Here is a 20,347-nt window from a genome sequence, read left to right as displayed (position 1 = left end):
TATAAATCCCACTTCTTTGGGCTTTTCTGGGCTCAGCTCAGCCAGTTCTTTCTGAAGACTTACTTTATATTGACTGGCATTTTTAAATGAAGTTTTCTACTGAAATGAGTGAAATGAGATTTGCTAGATACCCTATAGTGTGTGTGTAAAGTCACTACAATCAGCATTATTATTTAAACCAATTGTTATATGATGGTTTATAGCCAGCAATTATTAGATTAACCATTGGACTGATCCTTCCATCCGATTTTAGGGGCAATTTTCGACTGCAGATCATCTTTCAGCTCGTTTGCCTGATCGCTGATAACTGGTTCAGCTGAAAATGACTGTATATCCATTAATAAACACAGCTTGAATGTGATTTCTTTAGCTTTTAGTTTGGTTGGTGTTAAATGTGGTGTACAGTGTTTGGAGTCGAGTGTGGTTAGTGGTGTTTGTTAGCTCTGCCACTCACTGTATAGGGTGAAAGATGAACTGTGGAGAGCGGTATTATTCAGTAAGTGGGGTTAAAGTCTTCTTTCTCTTTCCTACATGAGGCATATTATTCCTGAGTCTGTAGCATGGTCTATAGCACTGAGTGGTTGCTGATTAGTGAGTCATTCGCTGCAGCCTGTAAGAAGGTGGAGTTCCTTAAGGTACTGCAGCTTCCTGTGAGCCATGCTTAGCTGGGGTTTAAACCTTAACTTCCAAATCTCATTGGTTAAATTAAATATTTAATTATTTTACATTCAACAGCAAAATAGTCATTCTAAAAGCACAAAAACTATGCTTGTTTATATTAATATAACACCTATACCTAAAACACCATCTCTTTCTATCCTATAAATGCAATCTCTACCTTGTCGACATGTTTAAGACAGTGTTTTCTCATATTCACTATCATCCCATCACATCACTTTACCGAAACTTTAGCCAGAGCTTCAGCACAAATCTCTCCAAAAGTTCTCCCTGCGTTTTTACAGCAAATTAACCTTTCAAGAGTCATTCTATAACGGTCTAAAGCGCTGCCACTATGATCGGGAGATCGCTGGTTCGAATCCCGGTCATGCAGCTTGCCATCTGCTGCCAAAGCCCCGGAAAAAAAAATTGGCCTTGCTCTCTCTGGGTGGGTAGATAGCGCTCTTTTTTCCTCTTTACTCCAAAGGGGGATGTCACTCAGCACAAGGCATCTGGGAGCTGATGTATCAGAGCCGAATTGCTACGCTTTCCTCCGAGTGCACTGTGATGCTACTCGGCAATGTTCGAAAGGAGGCGGTGGCTGACTTCACATGTGTTGGAGGAGACATGTGCTAGTCTTCACCCTGAATTGCAGCTGAATTAGAAAAAAAATATAATAAGTAAAAAAAACATATTATATAGCATTAAAATTATTCCACTGTCATTAAAATTCAAAGAACCCCAGTATAGAAGCCCATTTAGTTTAGTTTAGTATAGTATTTAGCTTTAGAGTTCTTGAAGACGTTAAGAAATCTCCTGTTTGCTTCCTTCCAATCAGACACACACACAGATAGTCTACACACACACACACACAGGAGTGTATATGGCAGGTTTATCATTGTTGTTCCAGTTACAGAGACTTCCTTGCCTTTCACAGCCCTGTCCTGAAAAAAGTCGTAACTAGTGTGACGCAGTTTCTACGCACTCTGCTTTTGTTTGGGTTATCCTCTGCATGGTTCACATGCTCTGAACACACACACACACACACACACACACACACACACAAACACACATACACACACACACACGCATACTAATGCCACAGATGCATGCCCATGCTGGAGGTGGCGGCAGGTTATGGAGTCTCTGTGGAGCTGAATAGGGGAGATATGGCTTTGCTGCTGTGGGTCGCTGTGGCTTTGGGATCTAATAGCAGCTTTCATTTGTTTTCATTAGCTAGCCACTTCTGACAGGCCCAATGTCTCAGTAGCCGTGTTCCCTGGAGCTGTGTGTGTGTATGAGTGAGTGTGTGTGTGTGTGTGTTGTGTCTACTCCTCTGTGGATGAATACACACTGATAACAAATGATAAAACCAATAATAAAAAAATAATAAATGCAGGTTGCCAGATGTGCACACCAGCGCTTTTTGGTGTGGATAAAATGGACTCAACACACAGATTTTGGTCTCCATTCGCTCCCAAACAAACTCTGGAGCAGTTCACGTGTGGGGAGAATTTGATCTGGTCTTGATCCGACCCAGCTATCAAATATACCCAATATATTTGAGCTAAACTGCTGATAAGGCACAGTTTAATCTAATATATTAGCCAGACAGTATACTGCTATGAACAAACGCTCCATGCTGTTTCTGCTGCTCCATGCTGTTTACACATAAAGTAATGTGCAGCGTTCACTGCTCGCATCTGCGCTACACCAATATTAATAATAAAAAATATATATAAATGCAGGATGCCAGATGTGCACAATAGCGCTTTTTGGTGTGGTTCGCTCAACACACAGATTTTGGTCTCAGTCTGCTCACAAACAAACTCTGGAGTGGTTTACGTGTGGGGAGAACTTGATGTGGTCTTGATCTGACCCAGCTATCAAATATATTTCTTTTTATTTGAGCTAAGGCGCAGGTTAATTTTATATATTAGCCAGACAATACACTGCTATGAACAAACGCTCATCGCTGCCTCTGCTGCTCCACGCTGTGCAGCGTTTACTGCTCGCATCTGTTCCCTGCTGAGATGCACAAAGCACTGCGCTGTTAAGATACGAACGTGCCGGGGTGCCGAGTGGTCCAGCGGTCTAAAGCGCTGCCACTATGAGCAGGAGGTCGCAGGTTTGAACCCCCGCTCGTGCAGCTTTGCCATCAAGCTGCCGGCGCTCAGCGGGAGCACAATTGGCTCTGCTCCCTCCGGGTGGGTAGATGGTGCTCTCTCCCCACATCACTCTTAGGGTGATGACCACAGCACAGAGCATCTGTGAGTTGATGTACCAAAACCGAGTCGCTGCGCTTTCCTCCAAACGCGCTGTGATGCTACCTGGCAATACTGCATCAGCAGCAGCTCGAAAAGAAGCAGTGGGTGACTTCACATGTATTGGAGGAGGCATGTGTTAGTCTCCACCCTCCTGGTGTGTTGGGGCATCACTAGTGATAGGGAAGTCCTAACAAGTGGGTTGGGTTATTGGCTGTGTAAATTGGGGAGAAAATGGGAAAAATTAGAAAAGAAAAGGAATTAATACATATTTTTTGTATGTTTTGAACCACGCACGCATGCTCGAAATCCAGCTTCCTGATCTGCAATTGACAAATAAAAATAGGGCCCTTAGAGTTATTATTTTTTTAAATACCCTTTATTTCAGAAAAAACAATGAATAAAAGAACAGGTGTCCCTCCGCTCAAACTGACCTTGGGTCAACTTTTGTGTGTTGTTTTTCTGCATTTAATGAATTCAACCTGCGCTCCAAATGATTACAGAGGAGCCTGAGATGAAAGAATAATGTAATATAGTGTAATTCATCAGAGGCCAGAGAGCACAGTGCAGCGCCCCCCCCACCCCCCCCCCCCCCCACCCCTCATGTAAATGACTTCACTTTATATTCAGCTGTATAATTGCCTCATTTGAATAAAATAAACGACGGTCAATACAATTGCTGATCATTGCATGCCTAAAGAATGCTAATAGTATACATGCCACGCTAACTCACAAGCGTAGCGCGCCGCATTGTACTGGCCCATTTACATGCATAATCCCTTACGTTTCCATTAGGCACCATCAATGGCGCAAAAGGAGAATCGCGAGCGCTGATTATAGCCGAGCGATCCACCTCTCCCGCTGCAGGGGCGTGTTTGTGTTTGGAGAACGCTTGGTTTAATATTGATATGCTATTAATATTTATGCAACCTAATACAATTACTCCTAATGCGGTAAGATATAGACATCATTAATCACTGTGTGCTTGTGTGTATTGCGCCGCATAGTAATGAGGATGAGCGGGGGAAGAGTGAACGGAGTCACCTTGATTATCACTTTTCAGTGCCAGCAGCATTAAATCAGTGTTTTTCTGATGTCATTTACGACTTTGAGGAGGCAGCCGTGACCCTGTTGCATATGGATTTGTGCAGCCATAGTTAGGTTATACTACAAGCTGTAGAGGGTGTATAAACCCCGAGTAGCACGAGGTAAGGCTGAGTGATTTAATGTTATCACAATTAATTTAATGAAAAAGTTACAATCATTTTGTTTTGCGGTATGTGGGATCAATAATATGGCATTTTTAATAAAACTAGGTAAAATTAGGTGAAGGGTGAAATATGAAGAAAAGGTTAAAGAGCTTTATTTACAATCACGCTATTTAAAACACACAGGCACACATTCTAACACACTCAAACTGGACAGCACAAAAAAAAAAAACTTTTTGTGTTTCCCAAAAGTAGATGCAGTTGATTGCAGGTGTTTCTCACATCACATGTCCAGTTTTTTTTTGCTTGTATTCAGCTTCTGGATAAGTGCAGTAGTTTTTAAACAGTAAGCATCCAGGGAAAATATATATATGTATATACAGCCTCTTAAATATAATCAAGAGGAAAATGGATGAATTTTTGCACCAGGAGTGGCATAAAGTTATCCAAAAGCAGTGTGTAAGACTGGAGGAGAAGAACATGCCAAGATGCATTAAAACAGTGATTATAAAACAGGATTATTCCTCCAAATATAGATTTTTGAAACTTTATGAATAGGAACTTGTTTTCTTTGAATTATTTGAGGTCTGAAATCTCTGCATCTTTTTTATTATTTCAGCCATTTCTCATTTCCTGCAAATAAATGCACTAAATGACAATATATTTATTTGGAATTTGGGAGAAATGTTGTCTGTAGTTTATAAAATAAAACAACAATGTTCATTTTACTCAAACATAAACCTATAAATAGCATTTATTGTAAACTCTGCACTATTTTGACATACATTTTTTAAATACAACAGACTAGTTAAAAGCAGAATTTAGTATTTCTTAAATTACGCCCTGACTGATTTTTTCAATCACTCACATACTAGAAACTCAAATAATCCAGCTGCTATTATAATAGTCCTGCTATTATAATAAACACAATCATGCTTCAGGAGTAAAGTCCTCCATCGTCAGAGGGTTACAGAAGACACATGGCCCATTGTTCTATTGTTTGATATGGAATTAAAAAAATTACCAAGAAATTTCCAGGCTCTAGATGGGACATTAAGCTGTACTTCATGTTGTTCTTATCTTTATAATTAAAGACCATTTTTTAATTATTTTAAGAATATACTGTTGCGTACTCTAATTCCTATAAAGGATTAAACTGCTAATATTAAAAAGCACGGACAATCCATTTATCCCATGAATAGCCACTTTAATGCGGCAAAAATGTGTCATAACTCGAAGCAATGAAAGTGTAATTAGACTCATCAACAAAGAATCCAAATGTGTCGCACCTGTGTGGCATCCCGTCTGATTTGCGGCGCTGAGCCACAGTGCAGAGCGATGTTTTTATAGCTTTGAAGAGACCCATAAAGTGGCACAGAGTGAATTACGAGAGCACTGACAAATGTGACTCAGAAATGATCAATACTCATTGATTAATGCATGAAGCTGCTGTGGAATTTCAGAGGAGTATCGCCCTTACTGTGTGTGTGTGTGTGTGTGTGTGTGTGTGCCTGGATCTGTGTCACAGCTCTCTTAAAAGTGAAATTGATGAGCAACAGACAGCCGTCTTGGCGGACACATCAGGGCTTGGATTATTTATGATGGCATCACAAACTCTTATATATATATATATATATATAGACCTTTGGAGGTGATTCATATACAGCTCTGGAAAAAAATTAAGAGACCGCTTCAGTTTCCTTCTCACCTTTCTGGGTGGAGTTTCCATGATCTCCTCATGTCTGTATGGGTTTCCTCTGGGGACTCTGGGTGGTTTATCCCACAGTCTAAAAACATGGAGATCAGGTAAATTGGATTTTTTGTTGGGGCCAGAAGGAAAATGATTTTATTACAGCCTGATTTTATTACAGGCTGTAATAAAACAAATAATGAAATATACCACTTATAATAATATATTCGCTTGATTACTATCCATTACATACCATTTTACTTGAGTTATTATCTTTATTTATCTTTGACAGTGTTGTGTAAACCAAGATTTTTCAAATTGATGTTTGTTTCATAATGTCTCTTATTCCTTCATTCCTTCATTACTCCTTCATTACGGTAACTGATTCCTGACATATTAAACATACACATTTCCCTCTGAACTCAGTTTTTCCCAAAGTGCCTGAAATTTTCTGCATTTGCCCATTTTCCGCGCTACAGCTGCGCACTCTCGCCGCTTTTAGTCTCTTTGGTCTGTTTTCTGCGCTACAGCTGCACACTCTTGCCGCTTTTAGTCTCTTTGGTCTGTTTTCTGCGCTACAGCTGCGCACTCTCGCCGCTTTTGGACACTTTGGCCTGTTTTCTGCTCTACAAATGAACACTCTCGCCACTTTTAGTCTCTTTGGTCTGTTTTCTACGCTACAACTGAGCACTCTCGCCACTTTTAATCTCTTTGGCCCCTTTTCCGCTCTACAACTGTGCACTCTCACTGCTTTTAGACTCTTTGAACCGTTTTCTGACACCTAGCGTTCAAACTTTGAATATCACATTATAAAACCTGCTGAATAGCGGGCCAACTTTCATTTTATTTCAAAAATACCTCGCGGGCCACTCCAAAAAAGGAAACGGGCCACAAATGGCCCACGGGCCATAGTTTGGACACCCCTGATATAGTGTGTATGTCCAGATATGGATTGGCACTCTGTGCTGGGTCAGCTCCTCAGTCTCTGTCTTTCTTGTTTCTCTCTCTCCAGGACTTCCAGTCAGCGGTGGATGAAGCGGTAGGGGACGATGGCAAGCCCGTGCTGGAGGAGGGCAGGCTGGGAGAGATCCTCAGCACGCTGCCTCAGGCTTACCAGCTCCACACACACATCTTCACTGAACTGGACACCAGGATCAAACAGTGGTGAGAACATATCAACTACCAGAGTGAGAAATGATGATGCTGTGAAGTTGTAATGATAGATTTCAGGATCCTCGCCGGTTCGGTGTGGCAGCACCTCAGCAGATTAGTCTCTCTCTCCTATACGCTCTGCCACGGCGGTGCCATCGTTAAAGCCAGACGTGTCCTTGGATGCCCTCTGTTTGGTTTGAAGGAGTCTAATCTAATGCTTCTCATTCGTCTTCAGGGAGGACAGCCCGAGGGTGGTGGAGGTCTTTCTGACGAGCCGGGAGGAGTTTGGGGTCTTCACGACCTACATCAAAGAATACGACCGCAACATGGCTCTGCTGGAGGAGAGTTGCAGGCGGAGCCAAGCCTTCGCCGATATCGTCAAGCGCTTTGAGGTGAGGACACGCCTCTGGGAGATGTGGCTTTAATGAAAAATGTAACTCTTTTAATTTTGTTTAATATATTATACAGTATATACAGCTCTAGAAAAAATAATAGATCGCTCAAAAATGATAGGTTTTACCAAATTGAAAACCTCTGGAATATAATCAAGAGGAAGATGGATGATCACAAGCCATCAAACCAAGCTGAACTGCTTGAATATTTGCACCAGGAGTGAGTAGCATAAAGTAATCCAAAAGCAGTGTGTAAGACTGGTGGAGGAGAACATGATGCCAAGATGCATGAAAACTGTGATAAAAAAAAAAAACAGGGTTATTCCACCAAATATTTATTTCTGAACTCAACTTAAAACTACTTGAATATGAACTTGTTTTCTTTGCATTATTTAAGGTCTTAAAGCTTTTCATCTTTTTTGTTATTTTTTTAGCCATTTCTCATTTTCTCCAAATAAATGTTTTAAATGACAATATTTTGATTTGGAATTTGAGAGAAATATTGTCCGTAGTTTATAGAATAAACAACAATGTTCATTTTAGTCAAACATAAACCTATAAATAGCTAAATCAGAGAAACTGATTCAGAAACTGAAGTGGTCTCTTACAAGGTTGCGTCCTTTGGAGCTGAAACAAACAGAAAAATCATAAAAGCAGACTTTTAATTTAATCTAATGTAATTCACTGTGTGACTTCATACAAAGAATGATGTAATAGCCTAAATACACATACATAAATATGTAATGCAAATCAATGTAAAGCATGTAAAGCATAAGAAATAGCTTTATTTTATTGTAAGGGTTAAACGGCAAAGCTGAAAGAGTATCCCACTCTCTGAGTATGAATCACGTGTGTTCATGTGTGGTCCGTTAACATATCTGGAATGTTTGGTTAATTCAGATGACCACGCGTCTGAATGGTGATCGGAATCGCCAACGACAAGAGGCCAACTGTCCCCTCCTCATTAATATTCATGAGCATCTGTATTCAGCAGTTCTTGTGTGGGGGCTTCTGGAAGGCTTACTCAATCTATAGAAGCGACAGAGAGAGTGAGAGAGAGTGAGAGAAAAAGAGAGAGGGGGAGAAAGAGAGAGAGATGAATGGTGAAATAAGCCACTGTTGTGAGCAGCTGATATTGTTAAAGCCTGCTGTTTAAATTAAAATTGATCTAATCTGTGGCGGCTTTACAACATCGCATAGATGTTAGTGTTGCTTACAACAACGCTAGTGATGCATCACAGCGGCAGATGATGATGTATTATGATATATTTACAGCAAGGGGCTTTTATTTTGTTTTATATGTGCTCTTTTTATGATTAGCTGGTATTTTTTTTTATTGGTAATCTTTACCATTTCTTTATTAAAGGTTGTAGGGGTCCGCAAAACTGTTAACCAGGCCTTTTAGGTATAATAATTATGTCATTATTATCAATAAACAATGCTAAAATAAAAAAGGTAATTACAGTATTTTCGTTCTATAAGGTCCACAGTTTTATAAGGCTATTTTCATACATAAGATGCACCAAATTATAAGGCCTTGGCCAAACTCCAGCCTCACTCACAAGATAACACCTCACTAATTACACAGGACTGAGCGTTCCCAAGCTGTCCCCCCTAATGCAACACTTTTTATTCGCAACGCGATTCATTTACGTACTGTGTTTGACTGGTTATTGTATGTCGGGATGTTCAACCTGATTGATGGCTTGTGCTATATTGTGAGTCAAAGGTTTGCTTGAGGTCCAGATCAATTGTGTAGCATTGAGTTTTCTGTGGGAAAAACCTAATGAGTTTGGGATAAATCAATGTTATTTACCATAAAAACTGAAACAGACCAATGTTGTACAAAGGAAGCTAATTGAGTGTGGCTTGTTTTAAGACCATTTACAGTTGTGAATTGGTAGGAAATAAAAAAAATATATAAAAATAACAATGATTAATTTAGTCTGATTTGGTTTTGCTTGGAGCATCACATACACAAATTAAAATTCATTAACAAATAAACAATACATAAATAAATAAAACAAATCAAATGTACTAATTATCTTAATTAATCATGGGTGTGTTTTGAGCGTTACATGAAATGAACAAGTCAGTGTGCCACTTGCCATTTCTTTTAAGAGCTAAGTGTGCGCTGACTTTGGCGCATTCATATCTTAACAGCGCTGCGCTTTGTGCGTTTCAGCAGTGGATATGTTGTAGTTGGGCCTGTAGATCCTACACACTCATAGGTCGACAAAGCTGCTGTCCCAGCTGGTCCTATACATGATTGAATGGTGATAATGTGGAGACATTGCTGATACACCCTTGCTGTGTGTGGGTGAGCATTATCCTGCTGAAAAATGCCAGTTGGAAGCCCTTCAATGAGGCAACGCGAGTGGCCGGAGGATGTCCTGCATATATCGCTGAGCTGTTTGTGAACATTGTTTCACTAATAGCGGTGACTGTCTGTCGCACGTGTCCTAGCTCACCAGATTATCACATCATAAGTTGAGCAGTGTGTCGCTTTACAGCAAAGGCGAGATTTAAGGCCTCTGTACTCAAACCTGATAATTGAAAAATCCCAAACAGACCCCAGATTTGTTGCGAAAGACGGTAAGGTTCTGGTCCACAGCAGTCTAGTTTTCTCGTTAATGACACCACTGCAAATGAGGGCAGCAGTAGGTAGATGGAAGATGAATTACCTAGTCCAAAGTCTGTCAACTGGATAAAAACTGGGCAATTCTTTGAGTGTGTTGCAGAATCACGTCTAGCAGTCAAAGATCTCTCACTAAGAGGAACACTACCCAAAAGTAGCCTCTAGCCCTATTCGGTTGGGATTAGTTTCTCAGGGGGACGTCTGTGAAAAATATTTCACACTTCTCCTCAGTGATAAAACTCCTGCATCCGGACTCAAATTGAAAAAACAGGAGGACCAGTGAGTTTTTTAGGCTTTCTCGGTCACGTGACATTGTGTTCAGTAGCTCCTCCATTTCCACTCGCTGTTGTGTTTACGTGGATCTCCTTGGAAACATGCGCCCAAAGTGTAAGTACGGTGTGGGGCAGTGGACAAATAGCTATTTTATTAAACGCGAGGTGACAAAACTCAGAGATGTGCGTCCGGACGGGACTAAAATTACCCGAGGACCACAGAGTTCAGCGAAAAACAGTAGATAATTCAGCCTGTAATTTTCTCAGAGCACGTCTGAGGAAAACACATACATAGTCGTTCCAAACGGGAATAAAATCACAGAGGACCCCGTCCCCCATAAAAGAGAAAATTACCCCAGGATCCCCTGAGAAACTAATCCCCTACGAATAAGGCTTTTGAGAGCCTTTTTATAGGGCAGCGTGTTGTCTAATCATAGCACTACCTGAGCCTTCTGTAGGAACTGCACTAAAGCTAATGTAGCTTAGCCTAGCCTCCACACACGTGCTCACCCAGACAATAAGACACCTGCCTGAGTGCACATACACAATTATACACCTAATCGACGTTCACACACAGCCACTGCTTTTTCAGCACACGGACATCAATGGATTAGCCGCGCTAGCCCCCAAAGGTCAGTGTAGTCTAAATGAACAGCACCAGAAGACTCCATTCGTACAGCTCTCTTAAGCTGCTGTCAATTACCCTTAACTGCTCCTCCATCGATTCCCTCACTCTCCCAATCAGTGCTCATTCTCTCGTGCTCTCGCTCGCTGGCTCGCTGGCTGTTGATTCAGTTGCGGCCTTCATTGATCAAGCCCTGAGCTAGCGTGTCACCTTCGTTTACCCTGAACAATCAGCACATGCTAGTGGAATGAAGTCTTTAAAGACCCTCGGGAAGTCTTGGACGTCTTGAAGACGTTGGCACAGCTGTCGCAGATGCAGTATGGAAGTATGGAAGCATTTTGGAAACCTAGAATTTCCATTTTACAGTCAGCATTTAGATTCAAATCAGATTTATACATTTAAATGAATGATAAAAAGCCACCATACATCCACATAGGTCTATACGTATAATTAGGTGAACAGCCACACAGGAAAATGCATTTATTGATTAAAGTAAACTTAGAGTACAGTAGAGTTGGTAATAGAGAGTGAGCAACAAGTTTGAGGCCGTTGGCATTAACTGGACAGTGGACAGATGTGGATCTGTGGTGGGTAGCCTGACGGGGAAGTCAGACTTCCAAAGACTTCCATTAGCCTGACCAGAAAGGTGACAGAAGAACCTAAGGGGGTGAAACATCTATCAGAATCAGGTCAGATCTGAATATAAGAGCATAACTAAATTAAGACGGCCAGAAGGTAACATAGACATGGAGGCACTCAAAAACAGTGGCATCCACCCATTCTACTTTCAACAAACCTGACCGATTGATTGCAGTGAGTAGGATTAGCATTATAACACCTTGGTTTCCATTGAATTTCTAACAACACTGAATGACTGAATGCAATCAAATGTAAATCTAGTTGAAATTGGCCTACCTGGACAGTAAAGACCTTTATTCCAACAAAAGCACACAGAAAGCTTTTTTAATACCCCTGATTTCAGAAGATCAATTAAATGGAGAGAGCCAGAAGGTAACATAGACATGAAGACACACAAAAACACTAGCATCCACCCACTCCACTTTCAACAAACCTGAGGGATTGCTTGTAGTGAGTAGGATTAGCATTAATACACCTCAGTTTTCTTTGTAGAATGTTCTCACAGTACCAAACTGAATACATTTTTTAGGGCGCATAGGACATTTTAGGTTGCACAATATTGTAAAAAGTGACATTTTTTTTTTGCATTTCACAACATAAATATACACATTTCATAAAAAGCATAGATACAATTGGTGGAACTGTGTTTCCTTGAATGATGTCGTTCCATCTAATACCTTCAGGATTAGTAGGGGAATTTGGAACATCCTGACACACTCACTAACAACGCTGAATGATTGAATACACTCAAATCAAAATCTTGTATTAATTGGCTACCCTGGATAGTAGAGACCCTTATTCCAACAAAGCAGGAAAGCATATTGTTTAATACCCCTAATTTAAAAAGAAAAAAATAAATTAAATCCAAGTGTCTCAATACTATTTCATACAGTATAGTATTTTGATGTGTGTTGTATGCTAGCAAGGTTATGACCTTTAAGAGATGACCCTACAGAAAGTGTACTGTGTACTATGTAGGCTACAGTCTATAATAGTGGAGAGGGGAGGACTAATCTCGTTTGGTGTGTGTGTGTGTGTTGACAGAAATGATATATGAATAGCGAATGGTAGGATCACAACTGTGGCCTGATAAGATTAAAGCACATCCAGCAGCAGTGTTGCTACAAGGGATTAAACAAATGTGTGTGTGTGTGTGTGTGTGTTTGTGTGTGTGTGCGTTCAGAAACATATGTGCACATAGAAAGAAAAGAGATAGAGAGAGAGAGCAAGAGAAGTAATGGGAGAGAGAGAGAGGCATGGTGAGAGAGATGTAGTATGCTACAAGATCTTGGCAAATGGTAAACGAGGTCTGTAGTTAGCATGCTAAAACTGTGGTGATGTTCCTGGGTGAGGCTGGTAGCAATGTGAAAAGGAGTCTGTAGCCATCGCATTGATGTGCTAATGCTGTGGTAGTGATGTGAAACAAGGCCAGTAGCCACTGTGCAGTATTTGCAGTAAAGCAGAATCACAGTATCTAAGTAAACAAAATTTTTAATTCTTAAAAAAAAACTTTTCTTTGAAAGTCAAATGAGCACTGGATGTAAATCTACACAGATTTCTGTCCTGAAAACTGTTAATTTGGGTGAGTAAAGCATTTCCGTTTATTTACAGTAAGCCTGGAATTCCAGTATTTTGTCCAAGGGTGTGCGCTAGCCGTGGTTAGCAAGTGTTTAGCCAGCCCCGGTTAGCAGCAGTAGCCAGGCCCGGTTAGCAGCAGTAGCCAGGCCCGGTTAGCAGCAGTAGCTAGGCCCGGTTAGCAGCAGTAGCCAGGCCCGGTTAGCAGCAGTAGCCAGGCCCGGTTAGCAGCAGTAGCTAGGCCCGGTTAGCAGCAGTAGCCAGGCCCGGTTAGCAGCAGTAGCCAGGCCCGGTTAGCAGCAGTAGCCAGGCCCGGTTAGCAGCAGTAGCCAGGCCCGGTTAGCAGCAGTAGCCAGGCCCGGTTAGCAGCAGTAGCCAGGCCACGGTTAGAAGCAGTAGCCAGCGGTTAGGTTAGGCGCTATTAGCTAGCGGTTTGTCCCATGTAGCTTGTTTTAACATGGTAAACGAGCAGACTATAGTATGATCTATTCGCCCATGAATATTCGCAAAAGAGCTAGTGCTGTGGTTAGCGGCTTATGCTAATGCTGCTGCACCTAGCCTTAGTGCTGGAGAAACTTCACTAAAAACTCACCTTTATATTGCTGTACTTTACTGGTACTTAATAGCTGACTGGTAGGATTCATACGTAGGTGCACTGGATTATAAGTCACACTGTAAATTTTTGGGAAAATTTATGGATTTTAGGTGCACCTTATACTCCAAAAAAATACGGTAGTATGTTCCAGTCATTGCAAGTTATTAAGTGTTAAGGAGTCTTGCAAGTCAGATACATGGTCCTGATTTAGAAAAACAGCACATTAAAAAATAAACTAATTGGTCTGCACCAGTGTGGAACAGTGCAACAAGGCCTTATTAACCATTTGGCCCTGCAGTTAAAAAAAATAGGCCCGTGTTTTTAATGCAATTGGCTCTTTAAAGTCAATAACACTGATTTTTTAAAGTACATTAGTAGCACATTTTGTTGATACAGTGTTTTCCCAGCGATGCTTTACCGCTGTGTGTTAATGCAAGTCTAAACTGTAAGTGTATCTGTGTAGCAGGTGGACGGAGTGAGATAAGGGCATAAGAAATGTATTACACTCACCGTTTTGGCATCTGGGCAATGAGGCGGACAAAAGCCAATTAGTGAAGCACCCTCCTTTAACAGGCCGGAATTAAATCAGCGCCCGGCGCAGACGCTGTCTCAGCCCGGCCTGCAGTGATTTGTGTAGGCTGTCTGCACACACTGGCATCAGCCACTGGCCCTGTCCATCTCTGGCAACCTTCCAGCGCCGCTCAAAGAGTGCTAAAGATCGGCCCATACATACACACACACAGAGATACACACAGAGATACACACAGTGATACACACACTAGCTGCTGGCTGGCTCACTGGCGGGAGGAGCCACTTTTTCAGCATAAATGTCATTTAGATTGCATTCTTAGTCCGAGCGCTCAGGACAGGGTGCTTTATCAGCCCACAGAGATTTAATACAGTGGTCAGGTGACTCTATAGCCATGAATCTGGCTGGCTTTAACAGCCGACTGGCACTTAAATAAAGATAATATTTTTTAGAGGAAGAGAGGGGAAATTAATGAGCTAATGAAGCACCGAGAGGCTGTTTATCAGAAGGAAACTGCATAGGAAAATTACTCTAGAAAATCTGGAAATAATGATGATGGTAATGATGAAGAGACTGAGGAAGAGGAGACTGAGAAATGAACATACTGTGATGTGCAAAATCTAACGATTTGCTTAGAACTCAACAGCAGAAGCTCAAAGTCTTGCATAATTAATACATTAAAAAGAAAAAAAAATGCAAAAAAAAACTTTAAATAGTTTTGTAATTTAGCATTACTGTAGATATTTAATATAAATACTAAATACTCGCAATGCACAATTTTCAGAATCAGAGCCATATAATTTTAACCCCAAGTCAGAAAAAAGATTAGAATGTGTGCAACATGTGGTTTTGCTTTGTTTTGTTGAAAATGCATAAATGTCCCTAGAAAATATGTTGTGTTAAAAGCATCATATTAACTTTATCATCATATTTATAAAAAAAAAAGATACAATGCAGATAGAATGCAATACCAGGACAGACCTTGACTTTTGGACATGTTGCTGATAACAGTCTGGACGGTCCTGTTTTTTTTGTTTGTTTGTTTGTTTGTTTTTGTACGGCATCCATTTTTTCCCAAAAATATGTGGAATACTGATTCATCTGAACACAATACACATTTTCAGGGGGCTCTGAGTGGTCCAGTGGGCTAAGGATCAGGAGGACACCAGTTCATGTAGCTTGCTATCGGCTGCCGGAGCCCCGAGAAAAAAATGGTCTTGCTCTCTCTAGATGGTGCTCTCTTTTCACATCACTCCAAAGGGTAATGTCGATCAGCACAAGGCATCTGTGAGCTGATGTATCAGAACCAAGTCGCTGCGCTTTTCTTCAAGTGCGCTGTGATGCTACTCAACAATACTGCATCAGCAGTAGGCAGTAGGATGCATGTGCTAGTTTTTACCCTCCTGGTGTTGGGGGAGTCCTAATAATTTGGCATGCAAATTGGGGAGAAAATGGATTTTTTTTTTTTTTTAATTAGTAGACATCCCTAGAAAACATGTTGTATTAAAAGTATCCTATGTACTTTTCCTTCATCAAAAAAACAAAAAAAACATTGTCAGACCTTGACTTTTAGATTTTGGTTGCTGATAACAGTCTGGATGGTCCTGTTTTTTTTTTGATCCAGCATCCATTTAATCCCCAAAATATCTGGAATACTGTTTCATCTGATGACAAAACAGGTTTTCATGGATTGAAAGACTTCAGAAAAAAAAAACTTGCTCTGAAGACTACATAATAAGCACCCCTCTAAACTAAAACAGGGTGGATATTTAGATGCTGCAGCAAATCACTATCACATTCCTGAGGAGTCGTTATCTGTGGGATTCCAGACAGTGCTAATAAATCCATGAAACTCAAATATCGGTCAATTTAACGATCAAATAACGCATCAGGTCCTATTCCACAGGGCAGAGGTGTGTGTTATACAGATAATACGAATACCCATAATGTCTCTGTCCCAATACAGAAAACACTTCATACACCAACCCCAAAACTCAGCCTTATCTGACCTCCAGCGATGCCCTTAAAGCTTCCGAGCGCCGGTGAACAAAGCCTTGTCAAAGTCAATTAGGCCTTGATTGATTTTTTGGCCTTTTCCCTGACTGATTCTCTCGTTCTCTGGCTTTTTTCTTTGTGAATAATGAATAATTGAGGGGAGGAATGAGATTTATTCAGCTTGTGAGATCGGCCCGCGGCAGAGATATAGGGAGAGGTCAGCTAAACGTCCTTGAAGAGATTTCTGTTCATTTGTTAGGTGTGTGTGTGTGATCTGTGATCAGGTAGTGTATAGAAGGCTGAAGGTCAGGAGGTGTGTGTGTGTAATGAGGGAATGCTAGGACAAGGAGGGATGAACAGAGGGATTCAGTATCCAAGCCTATGCTTGTGTGTGTGTGTGTGTGTGTGCTTGCTGACTTTGCAGTAATGCGTTTATACTGTAACACAGGGTGTATATTACTATTACATATTTATTATATACAGTACTTACATATGTATAATGTATATGGAACGTATTATTACATAAAGGTACATTTATGTAATATATGGTGCATATATTTGCTACATATACGGACAACACTTCTCCCAAATTCCAAATAAACATATTGTCATTTAGAGCATTTATTTGCAGAAAATAAGAAATGGCTGAAAAAATGCCCTCAAATGATGCAAATAAAACAAGTTCATATTCATAACGTTTGAAGAGTTCAGAAATTAAAATTAATATTTGGAGGAATAACCCTGGTTTTAAATCACAATTTTCATGCATCTTGGCATGTTCTCCTCCACCAATCTTACACACTGCTTTTGGATAACTTTATGGCACTCCTGGTGCAAACATTCAAGCAGTTCAGCTTGGTTTGATGGCTTGTGATCATCCATCTTACTTCTGAGGTTTTCAATTTGGTTAAATCAAAGAAATTTTGGGATGGATGGGATCAGACAAGATGTGCTCTGATCTGATCTGTGTATCAGATTAAGATGTAAATAAATAATAGAAATAACCCCTAAATGTTGATCTTTCATCTCATATTTATCTTTTAATGTCAAACACTATTTTTACTGTATATACAGCTCTGTAAAAAATAATGAGTTTCTTTAATTTTACCAAATTGAAAACCTCTGGAATATAATCAAGAGGAAGATGGATGATCACAAGCCATCAAACCAAACTGAACTGCTTGTATTTTTGCACCAGGAGTGAGTAGCATAAAGTTATCCAAAAGCAGTGTGTAAGACTGGTGGAGGAGAACATGCCAAAATGCATGACAACTGTGATTAAAGACCAGGATTATTTCACCAAAATGTTAATTTTAACTTTTGAAACTTTATAAAAATGAACTTTTTTTCTTTGCATTATTCTTTGCATATTTTTGTCATTTCAGCCATTTCTCATTTTCTGCAAATAATTGTTCTAAATGACAATATTTTTATTTAGAATTTGGAAGAAATGTTGTCTGTAGTTTATAGAATAAAACAACAATGTTAATTTTACTCAAACATAAACCTATAAATTGCAACATCAGAGAAACTGATTCAGAAACTGAAGTGGCCTCTTAATTCTTTCCAGAGCTGTTTGTATGTACATGCACGTGTATGTAAATGTGCTTTGTGTGTGGTGTGTGTTTGTCTGTTACAGCAGCAGAATGCGGAGGGTGTGCAGATTCCTGTGAAACACCAGCTGCTGCAGGTCATCGTGCGAGTGCTCCAGTATCGCATGCTGCTCACAGGTAAGCCAGCCTGACAGGTACAGTCTGTGTGTGTGTGTGTGAGACGCAGTGGGAGAGAGATGGGGAGGAGAAAGCTCATCTGCAGGCTGGGATGTTCTGATTGTTTTCTCATCTGTTGCAGAGTGAGCTGTTTTGTTTCGGTGTGCTCTGCTGTTTGGTGCTCTGATGATTTGCTCTGTGCTTCTCTTCTTCATTCTTTCCAGATTACTTGAACAACCTTTCCCCCGACTCCAGAGAGTATGAAGACACACAGGGTATTTATTGTTCTCCTGCGTTCAGCTCCTACTAACTCATTCCTTATGCTTGTAGGCCTTCAAACGTCCAGTGTGTCTTCAAAATGATACTTTATAATGTCGCTGCCTGATGAAAAACAAGTATCTCCAAAATAGAAATGTCACAGGATAGAAGTCAATGCAAAAAGTAGGGCTGCAACTAATGATTATTTTGGTAGTCGACTAATCTGCTGATTATTTCTCAGATTAGTTGATTAATCAACGATTATTTCTGCCATCTCTCCATTTGTTTGCTGTGGGTACGGCTTTTGTTTCTAGATTTCCCCATCAGTTCTAGTGATGTGCCCGCTATTTGAAGTGAACGATTGGAACCGGCTCCACAATGGGAGCAGTTTAGGATCCTATTTGGGAGCCCTTTTTTTCCTTCAGTATGTCTCGCTGTCTCTCCGCCTCCCTGTCGTTGCGCTTGTGCTCTAGAAGTGCCACAGAGCCGTCAGTTTTTTTTTTTCCAACGTCGTTTTTTTGCCCACTCTCCTACCCGCTCTCAGTCGATGCCTTAATGTCTCCACTCACCGCATGTCAAGCGTGTGCTCCACACATCTGACCAATCCCTCGCAGCTTTCAATTACGGGACAGGGAAACACTGAAAAAAAGTTTGTCCACTTTGTGATGCAGCGTTTTTACTCATCACAAGTGTTTAAAAATGTCAATTATGAAACAAAATGTTATAAAATTAGGTTTAAGCTATTAATTAATTAATGTAAACAATATATATGGGGAGCCATTTGGGAGCCGAAAGAGCCGGATCTCCACAGTAAGAAGAACCATAGAGCAGAAAATCCCATTACTAATCAGTTAAAAATGATAAAAACAGTAAAACATGGGATCCAAATGCCGTAGAAATGTCCAGAACATTTAAATGCCATTTAGATGTGTAAAGTGCTGCTATTTAGTGAGGAAATGTGTAATCTGTTGTGTTTGGGCTTCCCATTGTGTTTCTGTCCACAGTAATTTGTGAAGTGCTACAAATTAACAATTAGTCGACGATGAAGATTTGGAGTCGTAAATTTTTTATAATCGACATTGTCGATTATTTCAATTATTTCGACTATTTCGACTGTAGCCCTAGTAAAAAAAAATAAATAAATCAGATAATTTTAGACAATTTATATCAGTCCATTCATTAAGAAATATTGACACAATGCAAGGGACAGTTAGTGTGTGCAAATTACTGTATGTATTACACTAAAAATCCACAAAAATGGAGATACTTCTTTTTAAACGTACAGCGACTATAGGAAGTTATAGTTCCTAACTTTAAAGCAGAACTCCAGTGTAAATGGACTTTTGGTGTAGTAAACACGACAAAAAGTACTTACCTTTGATGAATAGCACACCTCCGTTCTCCCACAGCGTTCCGAGATCTAGAAATTTTAACAGTTTTTCCAAACACTCTTCAGACTGGGTGACACGGAGCATAATTTGCCCCCGATAAATCACTTTTTACACCGTTATCCAGCTCAAAGTAGCTCCACACCTCCTTGCTAGAATCCGGATCATTTATCAGGATTTCTTTCCTGTTAAACTATTACAGTGTTAAACTAGTTCCTGTTAAACAGTGACAGAGCTTGCAAAGAAAAATGTATTGTATTGTTATCTGTTGGCTTTTTCTTCTACTTCGTCTTCTTTTTATAATTTTTTTCCAGGATCATTAACTCAAAAACAATTAATGCAGACTTTCTTTTGTAGGATTTTTCACATTATATGCAATGAAAAACAAGTCAAATTTTGCCATAGATGTATAATGAGCCTCTTTAACCTTAGTATTCATTTTAAACTGGCTTTATCTGGTCTGGACTGGTTCTTCAATGTCACTGCGCTAATGTTCAGCCTCCCTTTCTCTCTGTTTCTCTCAATACAACTGTATTACCAAAGTCTCCAGCGAGCTAATATTGTAAGAAGGTTGTAAATACACATAATTTATTGTAACACATCATTTATTGTTCCTGGAAACTTTTATCTTCGTTCCAGAATAGCATTAGAATCTGACATTTTCTTTTAGGTTCAACAATTTTTTCAATTGTCTTGTTTGGGATGAGTGAATAATCCCATTTTGGAAATATATCTGAAATGTAGCTGAACTCTGTGACAGA

The 20,347-nt window shown here is 40.1% G+C and overlaps 1 protein-coding gene across 3 annotated transcripts in view; it reads left to right on the top strand.

The window, feature by feature from the left end:
* The window catches only part of fgd5a (FYVE, RhoGEF and PH domain containing 5a), a 61,462-nt gene that overhangs the window by 27,561 nt on the left and 13,554 nt on the right, over positions 1–20,347 (top strand). For 2 of the 3 annotated variants that reach the window (XM_007228716.4, XM_007228715.4), the window contains exons 6-9: positions 6,832–6,983; positions 7,207–7,363; positions 17,871–17,961; positions 18,165–18,215. In XM_007228716.4, the coding sequence (XP_007228778.3) occupies positions 6,832–6,983; positions 7,207–7,363; positions 17,871–17,961; positions 18,165–18,215 (451 nt within the window). The remainder of the gene's footprint in view (positions 1–6,831; positions 6,984–7,206; positions 7,364–17,870; positions 17,962–18,164; positions 18,216–20,347) is intronic. The other variant, XM_022682792.2, reaches the window with a different exon arrangement.

The sequence above is a fragment of the Astyanax mexicanus genome, chromosome 24 (assembly GCF_023375975.1).
Source record: "Astyanax mexicanus isolate ESR-SI-001 chromosome 24, AstMex3_surface, whole genome shotgun sequence".
Lineage (NCBI taxonomy): Eukaryota > Metazoa > Chordata > Actinopteri > Characiformes > Acestrorhamphidae > Astyanax > Astyanax mexicanus.
The sequence above is the reverse complement of the archived record's forward strand: the minus strand, read 5'-3'. Positions and strand labels throughout refer to the sequence as shown.